Source organism: Phodopus roborovskii, unplaced genomic scaffold, assembly GCF_943737965.1.
Source record: "Phodopus roborovskii unplaced genomic scaffold, PHOROB, whole genome shotgun sequence".
NCBI classification, from domain to species: domain Eukaryota; kingdom Metazoa; phylum Chordata; class Mammalia; order Rodentia; family Cricetidae; genus Phodopus; species Phodopus roborovskii.
The window spans coordinates 4,368,291-4,393,965 of NW_026126585.1; the positions used below are offsets into that span (position 1 = coordinate 4,368,291).

At 46.6% G+C, this 25,675-nt stretch overlaps 1 protein-coding gene across 23 annotated transcripts in view; it reads left to right on the plus strand.

Annotated features, from left to right (window-relative positions):
* The window catches only part of Clasp1 (cytoplasmic linker associated protein 1), a 212,785-nt gene that overhangs the window by 18,301 nt on the left and 168,809 nt on the right, over nt 1-25,675 (plus strand). For all 23 annotated transcript variants that reach the window (XM_051204094.1, XM_051204103.1, XM_051204096.1 and 20 more), the window contains exon 2: nt 13,387-13,865. In XM_051204094.1, the coding sequence (XP_051060051.1) occupies nt 13,671-13,865 (195 nt within the window). In that variant the 5' untranslated portion in view covers nt 13,387-13,670. The remainder of the gene's footprint in view (nt 1-13,386; nt 13,866-25,675) is intronic.

Below are 25,675 nucleotides of genomic sequence, written 5' to 3' on the forward strand. Positions count from 1 at the left end.
CCTGGCTGGTCTCAAACGCATAGATATCTTACCTGCATCTATCTCTTAAGTGTTGGGATTAACGGCATGGCATGCACTATAACATCAGGAGATGGATGTTGGCAGTTTTTAAATACATCTTTTTGTCCTTTGAGCAATTCATACATGTATACAATGAATTTTGATCACGTTCACCTCCTCCAATCCTCTCCAGGTCTTCCATATCCCTCAGTGTTGACAGACTTTTAAAGAAGTATCATGATTTTTACATTATATGTATGTGTCTGTGTGAGCGTGTGTGCATGTTAGTGTGTCTGTGTGAGCGTGTGTGCATGCTAGTGTGTCTGTGACCATGTGAGTATGTGTGAGCGTGTGTGCATGTTAGTGTGTCTGTGTGAGCTTGTGAGTATGTGTCTGTGTGAGCGCGTGTGCATGCTAGTGTGTCTGTGCGAGCATGTGTGCATGCTTGTTAGTGCAGGTCCCAGTGGAGGCAGACAAGGGTGTTTGACCCCCCTGGAGCAGGGGTTATAGATGCTCCTGAGATACCTGAAGTGGTTGCGGGAACTAAACGTGGTCCTCTGCAAGAGCAGTGCGCGCTCTGACCACTGAGACATCTCTGCAGCCTCACTGGTGTTCTCTTGCTGCTGAGTCTCTGAGCCTGTCTCTTGTAACTATGCTTGGTAATGATTCTCTCCCTGGGAATGGGGGGATAGACAGGAAGACATTTATCTAGTTTCTTAACTAACAGCTGCTGCTGTAGACGGGAAGTTACCTCACACATGCCACAGCCCAAGCCTGCCATGCTTAATTAGCTAATTTGGAGGCAGGGTCCTGCTATGTAGTTTTGGTTGACCTGCAGTTTTGCTATGGATACTAGGCTGGCCTTAGACCTGGAGACATACGCTTCCTCTGCCTCTGGAGTGCCAGGATTAAAAGAGTGTGCTATGCTACCATGTCTGGTTGCCTTGCTTATTTTAAATTGTTGTGATGGAAACCAGCCTGAGGCGTTGTGCTGCATTGCCGGCTTGTAGTTTTGACTCCTTTACTCGGTAGCAGAGAAGAGTCCCTCATGTATTCATACCCCAGCCTTCTTATACCTTCTGTCTTCACATTGATACTCAGACCTTAATAGGCCCTCTTTTTTGTCAGCTGGGTGCGGCTCACCTCCCTGGGGACTCTGTGTCAGCTGTTACACTATCAAGTGACATATTAAATGCTCTCCTCTCATTCACCCAAGTTAGTTCAGATACGTCTGGGGAAACCTCTCAAGCTGGATGGCATATATGCTCCATGTTGTTTGGACTTTGAGTAGATTTTGCTGCAAGAAATGAACTATTCGTGTGGTGTTAGGAACTGGAAATCTTATTTTTAGAGGGTACACATATAATACAAAGATCTTAATAAAATAAGTACGTGCGTGTGCGCACACACACGCGCGCGCCTCTGTATAGAATTATTATAAAGAACAGGGAATAAGATGAAAACTTTAAGATTTATACAATTGCCACATTTTCCTACCTGAATTGGTCTAGATGGATACAGACTTTAAAGTATTAAAGGGACAGATATGTGTAGAATATTCCAATAAGTTAACAGCAGGCCAAGGACATATGAGCCTCCTATAGGATAGACCATATGTTAGCTCATAAAACCAGCCTCAATACATTTAAAAGGATGGATGCCATCCAAAGAGTTCGCTGACCACAGAGAAGTGAAATTAAATATCAACAGAATGGGATTCGAGAAATTTGCAAATATGTTCAGTTTAAAGTTTGTACTTTGCACCCTCCCACGGCTGAAAGAGAAGCTGCTGGTGCTATTTACAACGCCGTGAATGGACTTTTCCCACTGCATTACGCACTTCAAGTGACTGAGGTGGGGATTCTTACATGCGCTTTACGACAGTTAGAGAACACCTTGCTATTCACCTGTTCAAGAATAAATGTCTATTGAGTCCCAGCACTACTCCAAGCAAAAAACCCAAGCCAAACCATGTCCCAAATTAGATAATCTGGGCAGCAGCAGGGCTCAGAGGGAATATATGGTTCGTAAGGCCCTCCCAGAAGAGCTGTTGCCAGTTAGTGGGGGAGAGGAAGCTCGTTTCTTCAGTTTGCAGCCGCTGGTAAGAGGGCTAAATCAGTTGCGGCTGCTTGTAAGAGGGCTCAGCTGCAGCGAGAACCCCCGCCTCTATTTGTGCAAGCAACTGTGACTGCCAAACCAAAAGCCAAACCCAAACCCCAAACCTAACCACACAAAACAAAACACTGACAAAAGATAAAAAAGCAGGAGGGGCCACTCCCAGCACTCGGGAGACAGAGGCAGGTGATCTCTGAGGTCCAGGCCAGCCTGGTCTAGAGAGCGAGTTCCAGGACAGCCAGAGCTGCACAGAGAAACCCTGTCTCGAAAAACCAGCCAACCAACCAACCCACCAAACACACAAATAAATTAATAAAAGGTAGAGGGGGACTTGTTGGGAAGAAGGGGCTTCAACGAGAGTTGAGGGAGAAGGGTAGGGGGACAGACGACTGACATGTTCTACACATACGTACGTGCATACCTACATATAAAGGAATAAACTCCAATATCCTAATAGTAGTAATAACTTGACAGTAGTACTCTCAATAATCAAAAAGTAAGTTTTTTTCTGTACTTATCACCTTTTTTTTTAACCTTTTGATAAAAATATTTTATTTTTATTTTCGTTCATGTATGTGTGTGTCTTCCATACGTGTGTGGGAGCCAGAAGAGAATGTTGGAGTCCCCGAGGCTGGAGTCACAGGCCACAGGGGATTGAACTGGCATCCAAGCTCTGGGTCTCTGGAAGAGCAGTAAATGTTCTTTACCTCTGAACCATCTCTCTAGCCCCCTTTCTACCTTTTAAAAGCAGTGCCTTAACTAATGTAGTGTATTCAGATTCAGGGTTTCTCACTGACACCCCACATAGGCCTGTTTTGTTCTTTTACCTACCCCTCCCTCATGCATTCCCTTATGACCGCCTTTCCCCACCGTTCCCACTTCCCTATGGGTTTCTGTAGGCTAGCATGCTGACCCCTGCTTCCATCTGTTTCCCTGCAAGTGATAGCATTTCAGGTAGCTTTCTTCGTTGCTCTTTACTTATTGAGGCACAGGATCTCGTTTCCACCTCCACACAGATTTTCCTAGTGGCTGCATTAATTTATATTTCCACCAACGGTATGTAAATGTTAATTTTATTATGCATCCTTACTGGTGTTTAGTGCTTTTAATGTTGATGCTAACCAGCGTGAGATAAAACTCTTAATGTAGTTTTGATTTGCATTTTCTTGATAGCTAAAGATATGAGCATTGTATTTATTGTTCATAGTCCATTTATTGATTGGATTGGACTGCTTATTTCTTTTTTTCTTTTTTTTTTTTTTTAGACAGGGTTTCCTCTGTATAACAGCCCTGGCCTTCCTAGAACTCAATTTTTAGACCAGGCTGGTCTCGAACTCACAGAGATCTACTTGCCTCTGCCTCCTGAGTGCTGGGATTAAAGGCCTATGCCACCACGGCCCTGCTTATTCTTTTTAATGTTTTTGAGTTCTGTGGATATTCATCATCATCATCTTCTCTTCCTCCTCCTCCTTTTTGGTTTTGTGAGATAGAGTCTCACTATGTAGCCCTGACCTTCCTGGAGCTCACTCTGTAGACCAGTCTGGCCTCAACCTCAGATCTGCCTGCCTCTGCCTCCCAAGTGCTGGGATTAGAGGTGTGCACCACCACATCTGGCATTGGATGTCGATCTTCTGTCAGATATGTGGGTGGCTAAGCTTTTCCCATTCTTTAGACTGTAGACTTTGCTCTATAGTTTCCTTTGCCGTGTAAACCTTAAAATTTGATGTAGTTCATTTGTCAAATTTTGCTTTTATTTCCTGAGCCATTAAGAGCCCTCCTATGCAAGACGTCTTTGCTTCTCCACATATCTTGAAGTGTTTTTCTCTGTGCTTGCCTCTAATAGTTTGAACAATTTAGGTCTTACATTAAGGTCTTTGATCCATTTGTTTGTTTGCTTTTGAACAGATGTCTAGTTTCAGGCATCTGTGGATGTCCTGATTTTGAAAAAAGGTATATGAGTATTTTTTCATGACTATATGTACTACATATAGGCTACATGCATGCCTAGTTCCTAATAGGCATCAGATCCCCTGAAGCTGGAATTACAGATGGTTGTGAGCCTCCATGTGGATGATGGGAATCAAATCCAGGCTGTGCAAGAATGACAGGTGCTTTAACCACTGGGCAATCTCTCCAACCCTTGTTTGTTTTTTAAGGCCCTAGTTGTTATATGTAACTGGTTTTTCTTTAACATGATTTGGCATCTTTGTTGAGAATCAGATGGCTGTCTTTGCATCGGTTTATTTTTCTGTCCTTTAGTCTGTCCCATTGCTCTACCTGTCTATGTTAATACTGTACTGTTATTGTTGCCTCTGAATGACGTGGCTTGAAATCTGTTTTGATGGATATGTATAGGTTCTGCAACTTGTTTTTTGATCTCATCTACTTGCAAAATTATTTCCTATCCTTTTATTTTCCATGTCTCTGCAGATGAGGTGATTTTCTTTCAGATAGAAATGTGTTGGGTATTTTGTGTGTTTACTTGTTGCCAAATCCTTGACTTAACTACCAAGATCATGACTTAAACACAGAGAGAGACAGAGACAGAGATAAAATGGCAAAATAGATCTCATCAGCAAAGTTGGTGAGGACTTCACGTGTGTGATGTACTGCCTGAATGTGTGATGCTGAGATGGGCACAGCTTAGGCTCAGAGATGGCAGAGCCTTCCTTAAAGGTCCAAGTGTGAGTGTTGATAGCGTGTGCAGAGAAAGAAAGAGTCCACCACGCTTCCTCCCCACTAGATGTTTAAGGCCTGAAGACTGCTCCACCTAGACTGGCTAACCCTGTGCCCTTGATCCCACTACATAATGTATGGTAATAATGCCACCTCTGTTCAATGCTATATAATAAACAGATCAGCTCCGACCGTGGTGCGGTTTCTCTGTCTGACAGCCCAGACACCCAAACCCAGCTTTTCTGTGTGTTTGTCTCGGTCTTTTCTTTATCCCCTCATCGCCCCTGGTCTCTGTCGCTCTCCGTGTTTAAGTCATGATCTTGGTAGTTAAGTCCAGGCTGGCCTGCAGCTCAAGATCCTCCTGCCTCAGACTTCCCAGCTGTTGCATTTATGCCCCTTTTCCTGCTTTTAAGTCTTGGAGAGTGAAGACCTTCTCTCTTTGGGGCCATTCTTGGAAGGTATGTGCCAGCCTGTGTCCTTCTGTTGTATCTTGTGGGGTTCTGAGTATGCACCTTCTTTTCTGCCTGTGAGAGTCATCACTTTACTGAATTAATCATATTTGGCTTTTTCCTCTTTTCCTTTACTTGCCAACTATTCTCTTGACATTTCTCTTTCTCATGCTTTTATACTTGTGTTTATCTTGTGTTCTCTTTTGGTTGTATGATTCCTCTAAGGATATTTGATAGTGCTGACCTAGTGTCTTGAATTCCTTTAGTCTGTGCTTATCTTGAAAGGTTTTTCTTCGACTTTATATCTGAAGAATTATTTTGTCAGGTGTAGTAATAGAGGTTGGCAGTTATCTTCTTCCAGGACCACACTCTTAAAGAAAACCTTCCTGAGAAGGTTCTGTCTGAGGTTCCTCAGTTAGGGGTAGAGGCATGGGGACTCCCCTCCTCTCCCTCTCCATGTTGGAATGTGCTTGATCCTGTGCAGGTCTTATGCAGGTGACCCTGGCAACCGTGAATTCATGAGTGCAGTGGACTTGCCATGTCCAGAAGACACTTTGACTCTTGTCTTCTCCATCCTCTGGTTCCTAGTGTCATTCTACCTTCTAAGACTTGAGGGGGCAGGCACATAGACATCCTCTTGGTGGTTGGGTACCCCACTGATATTTATTCTCTGTAGTCTGACACTATAAATTTTCCAGTCATGCGTTAGAAAAATTAGATACCATGACAAAGTGGAATATCTCACAAAATACAAGCTTGGTTTAATATCTGAATATAGACCATTATATTAATAAAATAAGAAACAAAACTCATTAGTTCATCTTAGTAGCTGCAAGAAGACATTTGTGACAAAGTCTAGCACGTTCTCATGACTAAAAAATAATATGTGCCGGGTGTAGTAGTGCATATCTTTAACAGAAACAGATGGGTCTCTGTGAGTTCAAGGCTAGCCTGGTCTTCAAGGGGAGTTCTAGGACAGCCAGGGCTATTAGACAGAGAAACTCTGTCTCAAAAAATGAGCCAACAAACAAAGCAAAACAACCCCCCCCCATCCAAACCCATAACCTCAAAATATTTGGATTAAAGGCCTACTTCCTTGATGCGATGACCATCTGTGAGAACCCACAGCTACCATCTTCAGTGAGGACTCAATGCTATCCTTCAAAAATATGGAATAAAATAGAGATGCTTACTGTGACCACATCCACTTCATGTAAGAGAGAAGGAGCACAGGGCATGCACATTGGCAAGGAGGGTATGTAGAAACTGTTTTTGCAGATGACATGACTGTGTAGACAGAATATCCCAAATAATACATTCTGCGGTATTAGAACTAATAAAGGAGATAAAGCCAAGCTTCAGGGTCAAGGTCAAAGGTCAGCTCTTCTTGGCTGGCAAAGATAACGTGAAATAAAACCGAGAAAGCAACTCCCGTAATAATAAACCAAGGAAAAGACAGAACTAGGAGTAAACAAGAGAAGTTGACATTTCCCCTTGGAATTCTACAATACCATTTAGAGAAGGAAGGATCCGGCATCTCTGCATTGCAGGCTTGACCTTGCTGTGGTGGTAATACTCCCAAGTTGCTCTCCAGATCCAGCACGCTCCTGTTGGGATCTCAGATGCCTGTGTTCACAAGTAACAAGTAGATTTTAAAATTCGCATTGAAATGCAGGGGCTCAAGAGTCTTGATAGAGAGTGTAGTTAAGACGTAGCTACAATGCTACAATAATTGAAACCAGTTCCTGTAGACTGAAGGGTAAATATAGGTCAGTGGATTAGAAGGAGAGTCCAGAAATAAATGCTAACACTTATGGCCAATTGTGTTTTTTGTTTTTGTTTTTTGAGACAGGGTTTCTCTGTGTAGGAGCCCTGGCTGTTCTGGAACTTGCCTTAAACTCATAGAGATCCACATGTCTCCAACTCCCCAACCCCCACCCCCAATTTTTTTTTTTTTTTTTTTTTAACATGGCTATAAAGAATGACAATTCCGTGGAGGAAAGGAATAGCCTTTTCAGTAAGAAATGGTGAGACAAATAGGTGTCCTTGTGTAAAAGGATGGATTTGGGTCCCTACTGTATATAGATAGGTTATACATATACATATATATAAACTTGAAATTGATTATAGGCCTAAATGCAAGATCTAAGCCTATAAAATTCTATGAAGAAAAAATTGTCTATAAATCTTCACGCCTTTGAATAAGACAGCAGTTTGCCTTTCCTTTTTACTATATTGAAACAACCAAAGTAAATCGGTCTTCATACAGTTTAGAAACTTTGTCACATGACATCAAGAAAATGAAAAGAAGCTGGGCAGTTGTGGCGCACACCTTCAATCCCAGCACTGGGGAGGCAGAAGTAGGTGGATCTCTGTGAGTTTCCAGGCCAGCCTGGTCTACAGAGCGAGTGCCAGGACAAGCCTCCAAAGCCACAGAGAATCTTCTCTCAAAAAACAAAAACAAAAACAAAAACAAAAAAAATAAATGAAAGAGACCTTATAGATTGAGAAAAAGTATTCATAATATAGATTGAGAAAAAGTATTCATAATTCTTGTGATAAAAGAGTTTTATCTTGAATATTTTTGAAAATTTATCAATTAAACGATATGTGACCCAAGGCCAGGTGTGGTGACACATGCCTTTACTATCAACATTTGGGAGGAAGAGGCAGCAAGATGCATTCCAGGCTAACCAGTACTACAAAACACAAAACTCAATTGAAAATGAGTGAAAAATTTGATGAAATGTTTCTCCAGAAATGAAATGATGCCCAAACGATCTGCCTTAATCCTTAGTGCAAACCACCACCCAAACCCCCCAACCTTTATTTAATATTTTACTTTTTAATTATGTGGTGTGTATATGTGTGTGTGTGTGTATATGGATGTGTGTGTGCACACACATGCCATGATGGTAGAGGCCAGAAGAGGTTGTGGGATCTCCTGGAGCCCGTGTTATAAGTGTGCTGGGCACCATACTTGGGTCTTCTGGTAGAACAGCAGGTACTTTTAACTGGTAACCACCTTTCAGACCCGCTTGCTACATTCTTTAACAAGTCATGTCCATGAAAAAATAGCTGGTACTCAACCTCCATAGTCTTTGGAAAATACTAATTAAAGTCTCAAAAAGATACTACTGTGTACCCACAAGAATGGTACTAGTTAAAAGGGTGAGTTTTTTCAGGAATACTCTTTTTTTTAATTTAATTTTTTAAATTTAATTTATAATTTTACATGTCGATCCCAGTTTCCTCTCGCTCCCTCCCTCCCTCCCTCCCTTTCAGGAATATTCTTGATGGGGTTGTTTGTCATGGTCTCAAAGTAGAAAAACGTCCAAATACGGAAAGGATATATGACATATCTGCATGACAGAGGATCTTTAGCCAGGCTGTGACTGAAGAACATACCGAGAGACACATGCTACAATGTGGGTAAACCTCGGAGACAGTGTGCTGTGTGAAAGGGTCATTCGTGGAGGCCACATATCTTATGTCTCCATTTATATTCAGTGTCCAAAACAGCCAAGCAGAGTGGAGCATTCTTGTAGTCCTAGCTAAGGTGTGAAGATTGTGAGTGTGAGGCTAGCCTGGGCTATGCCGTGATGTCTCATAAAACCAAAAAGGAAGAAAAGTCAGAGAAAAAAATTTGCCAGAATTAAGGCTTTAGCTGGGGACATGGCTCAGTTGGTAGAGCGCTTAGTCAGCATACACAAAGCCCTGGGCTGAGCCCCAGCACTGCATGAACGGATGGTATTACGTGTGTGTCTACAGCCCCACAACCTCACAGACAGATGCAGGAGGATTAGAAGTTCAAGGTCACGTGTGGCTGAATAGCCAGTTTGAGGCCAGCCTGGAATACATGTGCCCCTGTCTCCAATGAATGAATGAATGATTATGATTCAGTACAAGGCAATACCATACAGTAGGGCTTGGAGGAAGAGGTGGTGGGGTATAATTCACACTGCCGAATCTAGGGAGAGTTAGTGATATCTGGTTATCCTGTTACCAGAAAGCCCTATGTAGATGTTGCTGAGGTTTGGTGATCTGAACCTGTAGATGTGGCTCTGTGTGTGAGAGGCAACTGAAGTCCAGTAGTGGTAGAGTGGGTGATTCCGGTTCTCCAGAGGAACCGGTGTGTGAGCCGCACCCTGTCTGTGATGCTAATTGTTTCCCTAACAAGCTGGTCCTCTGCCAGGATCTCATCTCCATGGAGGCCCTGCTTTAGGAAGCTGTAACCTAAGTTGTTATTACTCTCTCTTCTCCAGGGTTAAGTGCTTTCATTTTGTAACAAATTGCTGTGCTGGTGTTGACACTAATCCCTTTGTATACATTTAAATGTTTTTAAAAAGAAGAAAAATCAGCCTATTTTTTTTTTTTTAAAGGCTTTTGTTTTCAGTTGATGGTTCATTTTGGAAAACTAAGGTTAAGTAAATGGGGTTTCATTTGGGATTTTTTCTTTTCTGTTTAAAAAATATGAAAAGTATGGAAGTGTGGGGCTAGTAAGATGCTTTAGGGGATACACGTACCTGCCTCCAAGCCTGCTGATCTGTTTGAACAGAAAGAGAGTTCCTGTAAGTTGTCCCCTGCTTTCCACAGACATGCTGTGGTATGTGCACACACTCTAAATAAAAGGTTAAAAAAAAAATACATTAAGTAGAAGGATAACCATTCAGTAGAAAAGAATGCATTCTTGATCTTATTAATTAGGCTATACTTTAATATTTTATATTTCTATACTTTCTGAAATAATAGACTTTATCAATAGCACGATTTAATATAATTCCATAATCTGTATTGTTTATATTTTTTATTAGTATACTTTTCTCATACGTTTAAAACATGTTTGTTTATGAGGGTTTTGTCTGCCTGTGTGTCTGCACCACATGTATGCAGTGTCCTTGCAAAGCCGGAAAGGGTGTTGGATCCCCGGGAGCTGAACTTACAGATGGTTGTGAACTGCCATGTGGGTCCTAGGAGCTGAACCCTGGTCCTCGTAAGAGCAACAAGTGCTCTTTACTGCTCAACTATCTCTAAAAGCCGAAACCCCTTTCTTCTTAAAGTACTGGACAGTCTGTAGCACACACAGAAGCAAAGGCGAGTGTTGCAAATGCTCATCTCTCATCATGGTAGCTGTCTAGACGTGTTTCTCTTTTAATTTTTGAGAGAGTTCTGAGAAATAGAAAGATAAGTGAGTCTTTTTAAAAGTTTTCATTTTTGTGGCGATGGGAATCGAACTTGGGTCCTCCGCAAGCACATTGTACATACACCCTAGCTGCTGAGCTAGCTCTCCAGTCCCTTGACAACTGTGCCGCTGATGGAAGGCGTGTGTTGAGGGCCTTCTGAAGATGGGTGATTTGAGGGACCTTTACAGGTTGCTGGTAGAGTAAGCCAACAGAAGGCACAGCTCATTCATCCTGCAGCAGGTGACTGGAAGGTTGGAAGGTTCAAGGTTAAAGGTCTGAGGAGACAGAAAGGAGGCATTGAAGCCATAGCGGAAACTAGAAGAGACTAGGAGGGAGCCAGCTCACTGGAGTGTTGGTTGGTGACGAGGGAATCTGGGCTGCAATGGTTGCGCTGAGCCTGATTGAGGTGAGGTACAGTGGACGCCCCATCTTTGGCCCTGAGCTGAAGTGTTGCTGGGCCCCGAGTGTTTTGTCGTCTTCTTGCTTGCAGCTGCTTGCCTGCCTCTTCCTTGTTCTAGGCAGTAAGAGCCCTTGAGTCAGACAGATGCTGTGCAGTAGTCAGTACAGTACAGTACAGTGCCTGTCTTCCCGTGGGCCTGTGTAGTGTGTAGTGTTCGCTGAGTGAGTGTGGGCTGCAGCGTGGGGGCTTGTGTGGGAGAAGGAAGAAGGGAGAGCATGTAGAACAAGAACACAGACTCCTGCTCAGCGCATGCTAAGCTCTGACTGCTACAAACGCTGCAGAAGGAGACACTGACTGGTTGCTTTTGACTGCGTTCGCGTGAATTCTACCACTCCTGGTCTTCTAGGGTTGGCTACATAATAGCATGCCTGCCTTCTAAAAACATACCTGGTTTTAATTTATGTTTAATTGAATTATAGTTGCATAACTCTCCCCCTTCCTTTTTCTCCTTTCCATGCCCCCTCTGAAACAGTGTGTGTGTGTGTGTGTGTGTGTGTGTGTGCGCGCGCGTGTGTGTGTGCATGGATGTGAGTGCCTGTGGGTGCATGTACAGGCACAGCACATGTGTAGGACACAGGGCAGCCTCAGGTACCTTTTGCTAGGGTCTCTAGCTGGATTTTGGCCAAAAGCGCCGTTCTGTGTCCCCTGAGTGGGCTGGGAAGCTGTGCTGTTGTGCCGTATTTGCCCATGAACTCAGTGGTCTCAGGTTCTAGCTTGCTGGTTCCCCAGCTTTGCCTTTGCATTTAAAGGGATGGAAAGGGGTTCCTTGGCAGTTTCTGGGCATGTCAGTGCCTCTTGGCAGCATGGCTGGAGTAGCTAGTTCTGGCCGTGGCCCTACATTTTGGCATACCAGAAAGCAGATAGGGCTGGCAGCTTCCCTGTCCTTAGTGATGTTTCTGGGGGAATATTAGCCCCTAAGAGATTCCCGAGTGTTTGCTTGTGTGTTGACTGGCGCTCCTGAGTCCATGGCCCACTATTGTAGCTGGCGTTGAACAATGAATAGTGCTTGATACTTGTGCTTTCAACTTTCAATGAGGTGGTAGTGTAGTGGGAAGAGACACAGACTTTGGGACCACGTAGAATGCTTCTGTTTTTATATTTAAAAAGTCTATTATGAGGGTGGTTGTGCATGTCATGGCACACCTGTGGAGGTCAGAGGGTAACCTTGCCAAGCCAGTTTTCTCTCTCCACCCCTTGCATGGGTTCCAGGGATTGAATTCAGCTCACCAGGTTTTTGTGGTGTCTCTATCCACGGAGCCATCTTCCTGGCCCTCATTTTAAATTACTTGTGTGTGTGTGCTGTGCACACCTGTGTATGCATTTGCTCACAGAAGCCGGAGGAGGCCATGGATGTCTTCCTCAATCTCTTTCTTTCTTACTCCTTTGAAATGGAGCCTCTCCCTGACTTGGAGCTCATGTGTTTTGGCTGGGATGGCTGCTAACAAGCTTGGTCTGTCCTCCTGTGCCCTTCTGGGATCACAGGTGCGTACGAGACCAGCTTGTTATGTGGGTGCCGGGATCTGAACTCATGTCTGCATGCTTGTGAAGCAAGCACTCTTGCCCACTGAGTCATTTTCCAGCTCTCAGATGCTGCATCTTTAAAAAAGCTGGGCTTTCTGTGTGTTTTCCTAGTTTAGAAAGAAAGGAACTAATTAGTAGAACTAACTAGTAGGAGAGAACTGAATAGGAAGCATATTACTCTGCCGGCTACAGTTAACTAGTTAGCTCTTAAGTCTGTTTGGCGGAAACAATTTTGAGGGACTGAAGGTGGGTCAGCTCAGTGGTAGAGCACTTGCCTAGTACGCACAAGTGCCTGTGTTCCTGCCTCAGCCCTGCAAGAAGTCCAAACTCACTGTGCGTTTACAGTGCCCGAGCATGATATTTGAGCACTCTCTTCATAACAAAGCAGTCGTCCCAAGTGGAATTGATGTCAACTGGGAATACTGTGTCAACAGCCCATCCGTCTCCTTTTCTTCCCTCTGCTCCTTTCTCTCCTTTGCTTGGAAAGGAGGCTCCATCCGCTGTGAAACTGCAGAGCAGCAAGGACAGCGTAGGTGCTCGCTGCCTTTGACTTTGGTTAACGTGACCAAGCTTGGGTCCCTTCCCAGGACCGAGTTTATGGAGAGAAGGACGCTAAGGCAAGGAGCCTCCGGACCTACCATGGCTTCGGAGTGCGGCAGGGTTTTGGGAGGAGCAAAACTGAAGCCCCCGGAGGCAGAGGATTCCTGTCCTAACTTGTGCTTTGCAAGCTGGGGAACCGTGGAAAGTACCAGCTTCCCGAACACATAGCTCGCTGGCTCCATCCTTTGGGCTTCGCCGTTCTGCTAATAAAAATAATAATTGTAATTATGCTTTTCTGATACATTTGCCAAGTGCTCATGCTTCCCAGTCCACACGTGATCAAGGGTGTTTATATGCATGTGTGCTTTGTCTTTGATGAGTGTTTCCTAACAGTTGCGTGTTCTGCTCTCTGGCTGATCTGTTGTCCTTTCTTCCTTTTCAGAATGGACTGCTGAATTATGAAGTATGTCAGACTTAGCCGAAGACCATCACTCTGCCACTCTCTCCTTGATCGCCTACTAGTTATTTAAATTGGACTTTTAATACCCTACCAGCTGCTCTTCAGACACACATGGTGCATTGCTGCCATTCCCCGGATTGCATCTTTGAAACACACGCTCTCAGTAGACTTCGGCGAACAAAGAGGCCACCTCCCGGTACAGCTACCGGGAGGGAGTCATCCTGACTGCCCGCTAGCCTTGGCCGGATCTGGATTTGAATTCTACCATGGAACCTCGAATGGAGTCCTGTCTGGCCTTGGTGCTGCAGAAGGATGTGGGGAAACGGCTGCAGGTTGGCCAGGAACTCATAGACTATTTCTCAGACAAGCAGAAGTCTGCTGACCTTGAACATGACCAGACCATGTTAGATAAGCTTGTGGATGGACTCGCTACCTCTTGGGTGAACTCTAGCAATTACAAGGTAAGCCTCGCGTTAGGAGGTGGGTGTTCTTGAAGGTGGTAAAGCTGTCTTGGCAGATCAAATTTGGGTTGGGGAAAAAAAAAATCTTTTGGGAAGACTCAGCAGCCTGAGCCCTCAGCTTCAAACACGATACACATGCAAGTTGTGAGAAGAGGAGATGGGGGGGCTTTTATATGGGGATGTTTACAAGTGTTTGCAGCCTTGACACTGACGTCTTACCATGTTTTGCAGAGAGGTGGTTTTGACACCTTGGTGAGTGGCCTCTCACGACTGAAAGGTGTCTTCAGGGTCAGAATGTATAGCATTTTACTTTCAAATGACTACTTTGAAGTATACTCGGTACCTGGCCAGAAACAGTTTTAGTTGTCAGGCAGTGACTTTGACCCATAGGTAATGGACCTTAGGTAATAGGTATCCTAGAGGATAGCTTTTGGCTTTGAACATTAGGCTCTTCATGTGCGACAGGGGGGAAATGGGAGGGGGAGGGTGTCTGCAGGGAGGTGGCTGCCCACAGCCCATTTAAGTTGTGAACATGGACCATTTTACCATTCAGGGTTGAGTGTCGTGAATGCAAAATGTGGGATATTCTTCACCTGCCCCCTCCTGCATCTAACCCTAACCCTTCCAGGGGTGGCGTCTCTGGGTCAGGGTTGAGTGGATGGAAGGGAAGGAAGCTTGCGTGGCTGCTTTAGTGCTGTAGACTTTGTCAGGGGCATAAACACACAAAAGCGAGCTGCTCTTCAGCGACTCAGTTGCCTGAGGCTGTTTTGGATGTAGGAGCTGGTGCTTCCAGGATTCCTTTTGCTCTGCCTTCCACATACACGTAAGCCTCAGTTTCAACCAAGATGGTGAGCTCTGCGTTCAGACATTACCTAGTACGTAATAGTTCATTCACCACTGGGTATACCCATGGATCCTCCTGTTCTTGAAGCTGAGCTGAAATCCTATCTTAGTCTATTGCATTTGGCAGAAGTGCATGTCATGTGCAGGCCACCCCATGCCCTACGGTGAGAGCACTGGCCATGAGAGGTCAGGTAGCGTCTGCTTGTGCTTGTGAGGGCCGACGGGTTACCTTGTCTGTGTTTGACTCATGGGTCCACTGCTTCTGTGTGCATGTTATAAGCATTTGATCCAGAGAAACTGAGAAGGACCTTAGGAAATTTAGCAAGCCTAGTAGTAGCCCAGGTAATGTCCAGGGAGGAAGAGCGCTTTCTGAGCTCACAGCAGACCTCATGCATAACTCTGGCCCACTCTGGCCAGTCGGCCTTACTTCCTCCCTTCCCTCCCTGCAGGAGCATGGGGCAGTGAGCGCCATGGGGCAGTGAGCAGAGCATCATGGGGCAGTGAGCATCATGGGGCAGTGAGCGCCCTGGGGCAGTGAGCATCATGGGGCAGTGAGCGCCATGGGGCAGTGAGCATCATGGGGCAGTGAGCACCCTGGGGCAGTGAGCATCATGGGGCAGTGAGCATCATGGGGCAGTGAGCATCATGGGGCAGTGAGCACCCTGGGGCAGTGAGCATCATGGGGCAGTGAGCGCCATCGGGCAGTGAGCGCCAGGGGGCAGTGAGCGCCATGGGGCAGTGAGCATCTTCGGGCAGTGAGCGCCATCGGGCAGTGAGCGCCATGGGGCAGTGAGCAGAGCATCATGGGGCAGTGAGCATCATGGGGCAGTGAGCATCATGGGGCAGTGAGCACCCTGGGGCAGTGAGCGCCATGGGGCAGTGAGCGCCCTGGGGCAGTGAGCATCATGGGGCAGTGAGCATCATGGGGCAGTGAGCGCCATGGGGCAGTGAGCATCATGGTGCAGTGAGCGCCATGGGGCAGTGAGCGCCCTGGGGCAGTGAGCGCCATCGGGCAGTGAGCGCCATCGGGCAGTGAGCATCATGGGGCAGTGAGCATCATGGGGCAGTGAGCGCCATGGGGCAGTGAGCATCATGGGGCAGTGAGCGCCATGGGGCAGTGAGCGCCATGGAGCAGTGAGCGCCATCGGGCAGTGAGCATCATCGGGCAGTGAGCATCATGGGGCAGTGATTGCCATGGGGCAGTGAGCGCCATGGGGCAGTGAGCGCCATCGGGCAGTGAGCATCATCGGGCAGTGAGCATCATGGGGCAGTGATTGCCATGGGGCAGTGAGCGCCATCGGGCAGTGAGCGCCATGGGGCAGTGAGCAGAGCATCATGGGGCAGTGAGCATCATGGGGCAGTGAGCATCATGGGGCAGTGAGCACCCTGGGGCAGTGAGCATCATGGGGCAGTGAGCATCATGGGGCAGTGAGCGCCATCGGGCAGTGAGCGCCATCGGGCAGTGAGCATCATGGGGCAGTGAGCATCATGGGGCAGTGAGCGCCATCGGGCAGTGAGCGCCATCGGGCAGTGAACATCATGGGGCAGTGAGCATCATGGGGCAGTGAGCGCCATCGGGCAGTGAGCGCCCTGGGGCAGTGAGCATCATGGGGCAGTGAGCGCCATGGGGCAGTGAGCATCATGGGGCAGTGATTGCCATGGGGCAGTGTCTATGGATGTCTATCCAGGATCACTTCCCACCTCCTGCTTACCTGAAGGTCTCAAGGTCTCATCACAGATGCTCCTCCCTCCCCTGAGGGAAGTCTGTGCTCACAGGAAGGAGGAAGGAACAGGAGTTGAGTCTGTACTAGGAAGGGGAGGTTTTCCCTGGGATAAAGCTGATGAACTCCCTGTGGAGCCTGTTTCTCTGAGCTTTTTATGTGTCTGAGTCTCCGGTTCCCCATTTAAAGTCAGGATAATCAAGTTATTCACTAACCTTTAAAGAGTCATTTATTCTTATTTTATGTGTATGAGTGTTTGCATGTTTGTGTCCCACATGCGTGCAGTGCTCATGGAGTGAGGAGAGGCCCTCTCCCCAAACTGAACTGGAGTTACAGTTGTGAGCCACCACATGGATGCTGGGAACCAAACTTGCTTCTCTGCAAGAGCAGTTAATACTACTAAGCACTAGGCCATTTCTCCAGCCCCTTGGAAGATTTTTTTTTTTTTTTTTGTATATATGTGTGTTTATGTGTATGTGAGTGTGCCTATGCCATGGTGTGTGTGTGTGTGTGTGTGTGTGTGTGTGTGTGTGTTGGAGAACCTCAGGTGTTGTATTTTGCTGAATTATTCTGTTTCCAATAAAAACTGGAGAGTCAGATGTCGGTGTGAAAAAACTTACAGATCAAAGAAGCAGAGGAGCGAGCAGCTGACCTTCCCAGCCAGAATCTCTTCTCCAGAGTTCCAGGTGGAAGAGAGCCCCTCCCTTCTCCTTCCTGTCTGACTTCCCTGTCTCTATTTCTGGCTTCTCCATGGCTGATTCCCATCGGCTAGTGGCCGGCTCTGCGCCCTGATTTAAAGTTAACTTTATTGAGTGTCATAGGATGGTCAAATCTCCCTTAGCATTCAGGTGTTGGTCCTTGCCTTTCAGTTGATTTGAGATAGGGTCTCTTCTTGCTCACCACTGTTCTGTGTGCCAGGCTAGCTGAGCCATAAGCTTCCAGGGAGCCTTCTGATCCTCTCCCCTCTCCCCATAGGAGTGCTGAGATTATAGATGTGCTCCCACATCCAGCATTTACATGGTTCTGGGGAGCTGAACTCAGGTCCTTGTGCATGGGTACCAGTGACTTGACCTTCTGAGCCATCTCCCCGGTCAGATAACAGAGTTTTTTGAGCACTGAATGGGTCTCAGTTATTTCTTGCCACTGTCCCCTAAGCTCCTTAGTGGTGGCTCTTGTCTAGGGGCAGGTGCTGGTCAAAGTAGGTGATGACATCACTGTTCAGGTACAGCATGTGCACGAATAGAAATCATGGGATGTAAGCAGCACCGCTTGGGGGGGGGGGCTGGGACTTTCAGTCCTTTTCCAGAATGGATTTGGGAACCCACAGGAGGGAAGGTTTAAGACTCAACACTCTGAGGAGGATTATCTTTGCTCTCCCATGCTGTTCCCCCCCCCCCCCCTTCTCCTGTCCTCTTTTCTTTCCTCTTCTCTTTTTGATACAGGGTCTTCTAGCTAGCCCAGGCTGGCCTGAACTTGGGTGATCTTGAACTCAGGTTCCTGCGGTCCCCAGTCCTTAAGTGCTGGGATGACAGCGGTGGGTGTGTGCTAGCATGCCTGACCAGGAGTAATTAGCAAGCGAAAGCAGGTTGTTGGGAAGTAAAGTGACAAAGATTGGGCCCAGGACCAACTCACTTGTGACCAGGGTCGCCAACCCGTTTGTCATGCTGATGAGCTGAGTGTGATGTCACTTGGGGACACTCAGCTCTGAAGTGTACTGCTTTAATACAGGGCTCTTTTGTGGTTTTAATCCTGCAGGGCAGAGCACCCCCCCCCCAAGTGTTGAGGTGCAGAGACAGCCCTGTTCCCAGCCTGGACCTGATAGGGGCTCAGCAAATACTGGATACAGGGATGGACTTGGATTATTGAATGCTTAGCAGGTCTGGCAGGTTGCTTTGTTGAAATCTGGACATTAATCTTTTGGGTTCCTCCTCCTTTGTTTTCTTAATCTTAGTCAAGAGTTCTGAGAATCTGAGGTACATTTTATTAGACTTTAATTTTAAAATAATAGGCATGGAAGAGATTAGTTTTCCAAACAGAAGCTGCACTCGTAGATTCTTTTTAAGTTAAGGGCTGAAGAGATAGGAGGAGAAAGGTGAAGTAATTTTGGTCTTCTAAAGCGACAGTACTCATATGTTATTTCTTTTTCTTTGTGTGTGTGTGTGTGTGTGTGTGTGTGTGTGTGTGGTCATGTGTAGAGGCCAAAGGCCAGTCTTAGGTGTCATTCCCCAGGAGCTAGTTCCTTTTTTTGAGATAGGATTTCTCACGCGGCTGGCTGTGGCTAGTCACTGAGCTCCAGCTTCATCCAGTGGACACCTCCTCAGCATGTGGGTACTGGGGATTGAATCAGGTCTGCGTGCCTGTGTGGCTAGCCTCAACTAACCAAGGGCTCTCCCCAGTCCTTATTTTCTCAACAGGGAAGGAATGCCATGGAGACATTGGGCAGTTCACGCTGGCCTAGAACTCTTGTCCTTTGCCTGAGCCTCGAATGTGCAGACATTTACACACGTGACCCATGATGCCTGGCCAAGAAGGTTTGGCTGGGGCTTGAATACATTTACTTTATTTTCCTGACTCTGCAGACAGGTTGCCACTGACGATTTGCCGTTTACTTCAAACTACAAGTCAGCCATCTTACCTCTTATTTAATTATGGAGCACTCCTATTACCTAAAACTTAAACAATCTTATTATAGTGCCTGTGTGCGTGCGTGTGCGCGCACACACGCGCGTGCGCCACAGTGGGAGGTCAGAGCACGTCTCTCCTTCTACCATCTAGGCTCTGGGAATCAAATTCAGATTGTCAGTCAGGCTTGTCAGCAGGCACTTGCTTGGTTTTTCCCTCAGGCCCTTGGTCTCTTGCCTGACACAAACCAGAGTCTCCTGCTGTGGTTGTTCTACTGAGAAATGTCTCCCATGGTCTTGGGTATTTGAGCGCATGGTCTCTAGTTGCTGGCACTGTTTGGAGAGGTTTAGGAGGAAATGAGGAGTAAAAAGCCCTGCCTACTTCCAGTTTGCTCCACTTCACGTTTGCATTTAAAGATGTAAGGCTAATTGTTCCTGCTGCCTTGCCTCCTCTCTGGAACCCTTGGCCGTGGTGTTTTATTAGAGCAACAGAAAAATAGCTAACACACTTAGAAGAGGGAACTTCAACTAAGGACTGGTCTCTGTCGGCTGGTCTCTGGGCATGTGTGTGGGACAGAGTTTCATCAGTGGTTGATGTGGGAGGGCACAGTCCTCTGTGGACCATACCACCCCTGGGCTGGCAGTTCCCGGTTAGTTAGGCCAGCAGGCTGAGCACGCCTGGGAAAGCAAGCCAGTAAACTACATTCCTCCACGGTTGCTATTCCGTTCCTGCCTCAGGCTTCTGCTTGCTTTCCTCTCATCAATGAGCTGTGATCTGGAAGTATAATGAAGTTCAATTAAGTTGCTTTTGGTCAGTGTTCTTTTTTTTTTTTTAAGATTTGTTTTTATTATGTGTCCCGGAGTTACAGGTAATGTGAGCCACCTGTTGTAGGTGCTGGGAACTGAACTCAGGTCCTCTGGGGGAGTGGAAATGATCTTAACCACTAAGCCATCTCTCTATCCAGGCCCTTTTGGTCAGTAAGCATCTTAGTTTTCTACGTGAGGCGATTCCTGCTGGTGGTTATGGAAGCAAATCTTAAGTATGTGTCCTTCTTATGGCTGGTCCAGCCTTCTGTAAGATCCTAAAGGGCAGTCAGATCAGCACTCTAGTCATCGTGGGCCACATGGTTTTCTAACAAATACTCAGGTAATTCAGGTCACAAACACAACTGAAGAGAATACATGAATGAACAGGCTTGGCCATGCCCCAGCAACACTTGATTCATAGAAACCTTGGCCCTGTGCTCAGTAACAATGAACGCCTTGCTATGACTCAGACGAACACCTTTTCTTCAGCATGGGAACCATTAATGATTCATCAGGGTGAATCGTGGGGGTTCCAGTTTGTTTTTAACCCTTTACTGCAGGAACCCTTGCCTGTCTTAGCTCCCTCCTTCAGACTCATTGACGCCCATTTGAATCGTTGGCCTGTCACTGTCACGTATAGAGAACTGGCTTTGGACTTTCTTGGCTGGTTGAAGTCATCTGGAGGAGGCCGGAGAGCGCAGTCAGTAAGGTGTCCCCCTTTGAAGCATGAGGACATGAGTTCAGATCTCCAGCACCTATGAAAAAATGAATGTAGTGGCACAGGTTTGTCACCCAGATTCAGGGGCTGGGGGAAGGGAAGGCCGGCCAGCCTTGCCAAATCTGTGAGCTCCAGGTTTAGTGAGAGATCTTGTCTCAAATAAGGTGGAAAGCAACAGGGGAAGACAGCCAGTGTTAACCTCTCGTCTCTCTGCATGCATATGTATACACCTATACAAACAAGCCTCACACACACACACACACACACACACACACACACACACACACCAACACCAAGTCATTTAAAAATATTTATTTGTTTTATGAGTGTCTTGTCTTCATGAATGTATGTGCACCGCATCAGGTGTCTTCATCAGGTCCCCTGGAACTGGAGTTACAGATGGCTGTGAGCCACCATCACCATGTAGGTGCTGGGAACTGAACCCAGGTCCTCTGTAAGAACAAGTTCTCTTAAGTGCATGAGCCAGCATGTCAAATCTTTAAGGGTTCAGTCAGTAATTGGTTATTTAAATTCTGATGCAGGGGCTGTCAAGATGGCTTAGCAGGTGCAGACACTTATGCACAGTTCCAATGACCTGGGTCCAATTGCTAGATCCTGTGCACAGTTCCAATGACCTGGGTCCAATTGCTGGATCCTGTGCACAGTTCCAATGACCTGGGTCCAATTGCTGGATCCTGTGCACAGTTCCAATGACCTGGGTCCAATTGCTGGATCCTGTGCACAGTTCCAATGACCTGGGTCCAATTGCTGGATCCTGTGCACAGTTCCAATGACCTGGGTCCAATTGCTGGATCCCACAAGGTGGAAGAAGAGAATTGACTCTAGCGTCGCCTTCTGACCTCACATGTGTCCTGTGGCTTGCCCATGCCTGTGCTGGCCCCTTCCTCTCTCTCATATCCACAGGCATGCACACACGTACACGCACACACAGTGTAATTGGAAATTTAAACACTCATACATCCAGAGCACAGCACGGGGTGCTGTTTAATCTGGAATAATGTGTGGAGTGTCACTTTGCTGTAGTGACCGTGGGAGACCGGAGGCCCGTCTCTCTTAAGAGGGTTCTCTTTAGATTATCAGAAATAAAACATGGCAGTTCTCTCTCAGAGATCTGGTCTTCCCTTCCCTTTCTTTCTTCATCTTTTTCTTTTTTTTTTTTTTTTTTGTTTTTGTTTTTGTTTTGTTTTTTGGGGGAAGGGGGAGACAAGGTCTCACTGTGTAGCTCTTACTGGCCTGAAACAGAGATTCTTCTGCCTTTACCTCTGGAATGCAGGGATTAAAGGCGTGTACAACCATCCCCAGCCCCTGCTATTTCCTTCCTGGTTTCTTTGATGAAAGCCTGAAGGGAAGGAAAAGGAAGGGGAGGGGAGGGGAGGGGAGGGAAGGGAAGGGGAGGAAAGGAGAGGTTCTGGGGTACGTGTCTGTACATATTTGGAGCCATCATCTTCCCACTCGTCATCGTGTTCCCAAAGAAGAATAATCTCCCCTAAGAGGCTGGTACTGCGGCAGCCTGAGGCAGCTGTGAGGAATTTAGGCTGTGCAGTTTAGTTTTCCCGGCTAACCTTGCCACCTTTACCTTGTGCGGTGTTACAGCCTCTCATCCTCAGCAGAGCATGTGCCTTTGGTGAGCCCTGTGGATGGACACCCGGCATCCTAGGAGGGCAGTTTCTGTGAATACAGCCTTACAGCCTTTCCCCCAGCATCCTCGACAAGCACAGTAGCGTCTGTGACTACACCATACATCATAGCCCCCAGAGCCTAGAAATCTAGCGTTTCCCATAACTTATTTGCCATTGGAACTTCAGGAGACACCATAGGCTTCCTTACCAGCTGCCCAGGACATGTTTCACTGCAGAAGGAGGTTGATTCTTGTTGCTACCTCAGAGATTCAAGGAGTTATATTATTAAATAGTGCCATCTACCTTCTGAAAACCCCCCAAATTCTGTGTCCCAGAACATACCTGATTTCCAATTCTGGATAAGAAGTTGTGGGCCTATGTATAACTCTGTGGAATAATAATGGCAGCCTCTGGCTAGGACACATGCACTGTGCCAGTTGATGCTGAAGGGAGTTACTTTTTACTATACGAGGTACTTATTGTCATTTCCATTCTGTAGATGAGCAAATTGATGCTTGGAGGAGTCAGATGTCTTGTTTGGGGTGATGACCTAGTAATTAAGGTTTCTGGGTTTTGAACAAAGTCTTTCTGCGACACCCAAGGTTAAGCATTGACCATGTGGCAGATGTTATGCTCCACTATGTGGAGAGGATGGCAGCGGTCTCGGCCTTCACACTCTGTGGCTGGTGTCTAGGCAGGGTAGTTTGTTTAATCTAGTATTTGTGAATTTTGCCTCTGTCCATGGTTATCTCAAGGCTTCTGCCACACTGCTGGGAATTTGAATTTGGAGGTTTCCAGTTCCCTTTAGATTAGCCCTAAAGGCTGATATGGTTTGATTGGAGGAGCAGCTAGGATGTACCAGAGGGCAATGGTTTGATTGGAGGAGCAGCTAGGATGTGAGGGCAGTGTTTTGATTGGAGGAGCAGCTAGGATTTATCAGAGGGCAATGGTTTGATTGGAGGAGTAGCTAGGATGTGAGGGCAGTGTTTTGATTGGAGGAGCAGCTAGGATTTATCTGGAGGGCAGTGTTTTGATTGGAGGAGCAGCTAGGATTTATCTGGAGGGCAGGGGTGTAACCTACAGTGTGAGATCGCAAACAGTCATTGTAAATTATCACATGGGAATGTCTGTGAGTGCTTTAAGGGTGATGATGAAGAAAGGTTAATGGGGTATTCTCAGTTGGAAAGACCGATGGAAAGTGGAATGAATGTGGCCATGAGGAATGAGAAGTTACGTTGCCAGCAGCCTTTCCTGGTCCCTCTTTGGGCAGGACTGTCTCTGTGGCCTGTGGAAGGGTTAGCCTTGCCTAAGCCACTGGTCAAGCTCAGTGGACGCATGCATTTGTGGGCACGAGGGGGATGTATGGACGGATAGGGAGGTGCCTCTCTCTCCCCTTGCCTATCTCCCAGCCTTGGCTCCTTTCATGAGGTTCCCGTTTCACTCCTGTGTCCTTGAGAGGAGAGCCAGAAAAGATTATTGGGTTCAGATTAAGTGGCTTCTGTTTTTTGTCTGGCTGGTTGCTTGGTTCCGCCCAGTGGTGCATCTGTTAGGAGGCCGGGGAGACAGGGTCTTCCGGGCTCTCCTTGCAGGTGCTGGCACTGGAAGTTAATTTCTCTGGTGCAATTAAAATAGATGCCACTCCTGTCAGTAGAAAAGCTACAGTGAGCAGCTAAGCAAAAGCAGACAGCCTCATGGCATGTCATTTCAGGAAAATGTGTGTCGATTGTCAAGTGAAAATGATCTTTTTGATATTTGTAGTTGATTACTTTCTTCCTAAATGTGACGTGCGTGCGTGCATGTGCATGTGTGTGCACGTGCACACACACATGCATGTGCATGTGCACATATGCATATGACAGACAACAAGCTGTACTGGAAATAATTCAGATATGAGATGAGCCGTTTGGTTCTCCTCTGGGCTTTGCCATTTTGACCTTTGTGCTGTAATGGATTCAGTGCTGCCTTCTACATGAAGTTACTCTGAGGATTCAGACAGCCAGTGTGAGTAAGGTCTGCCACAGTGCAGTGCAGGCTGCATGTGGCCAATAAGAGAAGTCAATGAAGATAGGTAATTGGGGTCAAATGAAAGCATGAGCTGTTCAGAGTCAACTTTTGTAGGGCTGATGTTGCGTGCCTTCCTGTAGCCCTGCCTGTTACTTAGCCTGTGTCCTGGGACAGGAGACTCAGTCTGTCATAAGATGAAGCCCTGAGTTGTACAGTGTTGATGGACAGTCCCTGAGCAGAGCAGCTGGCTGGGGATCCTGTCGAGGATGAGCAGAGGCCACTGGAATAAATGAATCCATTGAGTGAGGACCCTGGCCTTTGGAAGCTTTTGCTTGTTCTTTTTATTTTTTTATACAACTGTTACACTTTGCCTTGTTTGCAACAGTTAAAATTTAAATAAGGATACAGATAAGAGATCATTAATTGAATCCCAAAAGCAAACAAAGAGAAACATCTGGGTGAGCAGATGAGCGAGGGCAGCCGTCAGTCAGCGAGGCTGCTGAGGCCTGAAAGCTGGTGTTTGCTGATGACTAGCATCTATTAAGTACCCTTGACTGCCTCGGTGCTTTGGATGCACTTTGCTAGGACCTTCAGGGAAGTGGTTCGTGAGTAGCCTCCGTCCCAGGAAACCTCCTAAGAGGAGTTCGGAAGAAACGTCTCTGAGATTCTGTGCCTACGCATGCCAGAGGCAGGTGTTATTTTACAGCTGTTCTTTGGCAATTCCATACAGTGCACGTACTACATGTGTGTCCTACATCTTGAGCATATCTACCAGTGTCCCCCTCACCTCACCAGCACTTCTGCCCCCCCCCCCCCACTCCCGTTTCTCCCGTCACTTTTTAAAAAGTGACCCCTGGACGTTGGCTGACCTGGTGCCGGCTGACATAGCACATAGCCATGTCCTGTCTAGAACTCAGTATTTCATAGCATTCTTGTCCATCCCCTGGCTCCGCCATTTTTTCTGTGACGGCCTGAGCCATATGAGGGCGGGGTTGATGTAAATGTCCCATTCAGGGCTTAGTAATCACTTAATCAGAGCTTTGACCAGCCATGACCTCCATCACCAAGTGAGACATCATAAAGTTACCGTATGTGGCAGGCTTGGATGTGTATCGTTCTCAGTCACCTTCATTCCCAGAGGTCGGAGGTCTTAGTACCGAGATTCTTCCAGGTCAAATAATGTTCTCCAGAGCGATAGGGTTTGCATGCCGGTGAGCCTGTTGTCCCTGCAACTGATAGGTGTATCCCTGCTTTGTAATCTCTTTGTGTAGTACTGGAGTAAGAAAACGAAAACTCATCTTGAATTTCCTGTTGGGTTAACAGTAATAGGTAGGAATTTTTATTTTCAGGGGGAGAAATTTTTTATAGAAGGCCAGCAGATTATAGAAGAGCAACAATTGACCCCCAGCTCCACGCCCATGAGTGTATATGTGTGTGTGCGTGCATGGTTTTGTAT